At 44.1% G+C, this 3,696-nt stretch overlaps 1 protein-coding gene across 1 annotated transcript in view; it reads right to left on the minus strand.

Annotated features, from left to right (window-relative positions):
- Positions 1-3,696, minus strand: part of LOC107295836 (glycogen [starch] synthase, muscle-like) — a 57,061-nt gene that overhangs the window by 46,157 nt on the left and 7,208 nt on the right. The window contains exon 2 of the mRNA XM_015825168.1: positions 473-654. Coding sequence (XP_015680654.1) covers positions 473-654 — 182 coding nt within the window. The remainder of the gene's footprint in view (positions 1-472; positions 655-3,696) is intronic.

The following is a 3,696-nucleotide window of genomic DNA, read 5'->3' on the forward strand; positions in this document are numbered from 1 at the left end:
TGATGGAAATCCACCCCAAAGCCACGGATGATCTCCCCCAGCGGCTTCACATAAATATTGAACAGTAAGGGGGAGAGGACTGACCCTTGTGGCACCCCACAAGTTAGGGGCCTTGGGGTCGACCTCTGCCCCCCTGCCAATACAGACTGCGTGCGGTCGGTGAGGAAGGAGGAGAACCACCGCATCACCGTGCCTCCCATGCATCTATGTAGATTCCTCAGAGACAAAGTTATCTCTAATCTCCTCTGACTTGAAATTCTTTCTTCCTAGCCTAAAGTAGAGCTTTTACCTATCACCAGCTACCTGACATTCCTTTTAAACTAGAATTAAAATGAACTGAATTGAATATTCTTGGTGTACCGCTGTATCCATAAACATTCCTCACCAATAGAGGCAAATAATTGCTTATGAGAATTAAGCCCACTGAGGCGCAAGTCCCACATATTTTTCCCCCCATCCTGCAGTCTCTTACTTTACATCCTTTTGAATTCATGGAGTCAATGGTTCGGCGAATGGCAGGGTGGGGAGGTTCTATCAGCTCCACCTGTGTGCGCACATTCAGTTCCAGGAAAGGTCCAATCAGGAAGTAATTCTCACCCCATTCATCCAGTGTAATCTTGGCTTTCGTTTGGATAACAGTGAAGATCCCACCAACTAAAAGAAGAGAGAATAAGTATTTGTTTTCTCCTTGCATGCTTGTAAATTATCCTGAGCACCCACCTTAGTCAAGAAGCTTTAGAGCAGGGGTGTCAAACTGCTGGCCCGTGGGCCGGTTGCATCATACGGAGGCTGCGACCACCCCAGCTCCAGCAATACAAAAATAGTCATGATACCCCGTGACACGTCACGTGATGAGTTTGACACCCGTGCTGTAGAGCAATGTAAATTTACTGTAGTGCAGGTTTTCTCACTCTTGGCAATTTTAAGATGTGTGTGGACTTCAACTCCCAGAATTCCTCAGCCAGCTTTGGAAGTTGAATTCTGGAAGTTGAAGTCCATATATCTTAAAGGTGCCAAAGTTGGGAAAATCAGCTCTAATGGCTTTATTTAATGCAATTTATTCTTCTACATTGTATGGATATGCTAATACATCCTGAATATGTAACAAGCAACATAAACCTGTTTAAAATAAATCTAAGAATGTACAGATTTCAGTATCTGATCAGCCTATGCTCACTTGACTCTAAATGTGAAATTCATCAGCTGTAGCTCCAGGACAGACAAAGTAGCATATTTTTTCATATAATCCCTTTTAAATTACTGCAGATTTTGCTAACACAATGTTTTTAACCATGGTGCTGTGGAATTCTGGGAATTGTAGTCATCACCTATCAGGTGAAGATCAAGGTAAGCTGGTCAAAGTTGAATTACATCATTCTTCACAATCTAAATATGTCTTTAAAAGTAACTTTGATTAATGCATGGAAAATTGGCCTGTTATTGGCTATTGGCCCCAATGTCTGTTTCAATATTGAAATTAGCTGAATGTAGAAAACTTCTAAAACTATTTTGAAATTGCATGCAATTTTTACACTGTTGCAGGGTTATTGGTGAGCCTTTGTGTTTGTATCTCATTTTTAACCCATTGCACTGAGGGATCTTTATCAAAATCTCTGCTGATAAGTCTCTTTCCAGATTCCTTTTAAAGGACTAATTTGAACCTTAAAGTCTTGAAGGCTGCATTCCCCCCATCCAAATCTTATGTTCTTCTTTGGCCTTCCATTTCTATGTGACCTTCCCAAATGAGCAAAGTAGTAGAGAGTATCAAGGAGATTGATTTGGCCTTTTGGTGGCTTATGATCGAGGTCCCCAACCTTTTGGGCACCAGGGACCGGTTCCGTGGAGAAAGGTTTTTCCATGGACTAGAGGGTGCGTGGTTTTGTGTGCTGCCTGCAACCCACGGATGGGGCTTTGCTTGTTTGTGCGGACCGGTTGCTGGCATGCCGCGGCCCGGCACTGGTCCACGGACCGGGGGTTGGGGACTCCTGGCTTATGATACTCTGATTATGAAATAGATTTCCCAGAGAAGTTCACCTAATATTATCTTTATGATCTTTTTGGTCCAGATAAATATCATGGTTATTCATTGAAGCCTTTACAATGCTTTCTCTCTTTAGTCTAGATCTCCCATTTTTAGACGCTGCTTCGTGTGCGATTGTTTTATACTGTTATTTTAACATTGTATTTTTGAGACACTTGACAGATCCAGCTAAAATGACCAATACTTCACCAGAAAGCAAAAATTCAGTGTTATGATCAACCCAAAACTCTTTATGTTCCATTCACCTAAACCAGCGGCTCCCAACCTTTTCTATACGCCGCACCCCTAGAACGCTTCTCATACAAAAGTTCGAAATAACGGCAACAAATTATGCATATACACTATAATTTTGAAAACCCAAGTTTTTGCACCCCCTGGAATATCATCTTGCAATCCCAGAGGGTACAAGCACCCCCAGTTGGGAACCCCTGACCTAAACAAACCATGGTTTTGTCATACCTGCACCCCACATAAAAGCAGATGGATTATGGAAGCAGGCAGACTGTTATCAGTCATACCCAGCACAGAAGATTGCTGCAACAGTTCTTAGTCCTCTCTCTCTCTCTTGGTGTGTGTGTCTGTGTGTCTTATGCCAGGGGTCCCCAACCCCCGGTCCGTGGACCGGTACCGGGCCGTGGCATGCCACAACTGGTCCGCAAAAACAAGCCAAGCCCCATCAGCGAGATGCAGGCAGCACACAAATCCACGCCCCCTCCGGTCCATGGAAAAACCTCTCTCCACATAACCAGTCCTGGTGCCCAAAAGGTTGGGGACCTCTGTCTTATGCTATACAACTAAGCCAAAAGACTTTCTTCATATATTCAATCTCCTCTAAGTGGCTGGACTCCAACTCCCTTCCTGGGAAGCACGCAAACCCAGCCAGCACTTACAAACCACTGTATTTACTTTACACTCAAGGACCCTGGCTCCTTCAACTACATTGTCCTCCCCTCTTGAGGAGCCTTGCTTCCTCTTCCAAACAGGGAGTTGTACTGGAAAAGCAATAAAAACACCCACATGAATATTCTATGAGGGAAGAATGAATGGGAAATGGCACTGTAGAATACAAGATCTTGAAGCTTCGCAATGAAACCAAACAGAGCTTGGACTGTGTCTAGAGGTGGAGGTTTAGAGTTGTGAGAAACAGTAATGTCTTATTGCTGAGGAACTGTGCGCATTTAGAAGGATTTATCCAAATAGTCATTAAAGCAACCTTTCCAGCTTGGGTCCCTATATATGTGTCTTCCATTTTGTCTTCCACCATGCTATCTGGGAAATTTTAGGAGTTGAAGTCCGTACTTCTGGAGAATACTTAGGCTGGAGAAGACTTCTTTTAATGGGTTAAATTGATTTTCTTTGTGAGATCATTTCGTTATCATAGCAGAAGAGTTAGAAAGTGAACACGGTACACTTATAGGCATTTTGCATTTCAGATTTGCTCTCAGAAGCAAGGAAGTGAGACTTCCGGTGGCAGGCGACCTCGTCGGACGCAGCTGTAGCTGCCTCCCGCCTGTTTCTGCGTAAAAGCCGTTTTGACAGCCAGCATCAGCTGTCAAACGGCTTGATACCTTTCCCCTGGGCAGAGGGGGATAGGTGAGCTACCCGGGGTAGGAGTTGAGTTCCCGAGTCGTCCCTTGTGGACGATGTAGGTGAGA

Source organism: Protobothrops mucrosquamatus, unplaced genomic scaffold, assembly GCF_001527695.2.
Source record: "Protobothrops mucrosquamatus isolate PMUCROS unplaced genomic scaffold, P.Mucros_1.0 scaffold2524, whole genome shotgun sequence".
Taxonomy (NCBI): Eukaryota; Metazoa; Chordata; class Lepidosauria; order Squamata; family Viperidae; genus Protobothrops; species Protobothrops mucrosquamatus.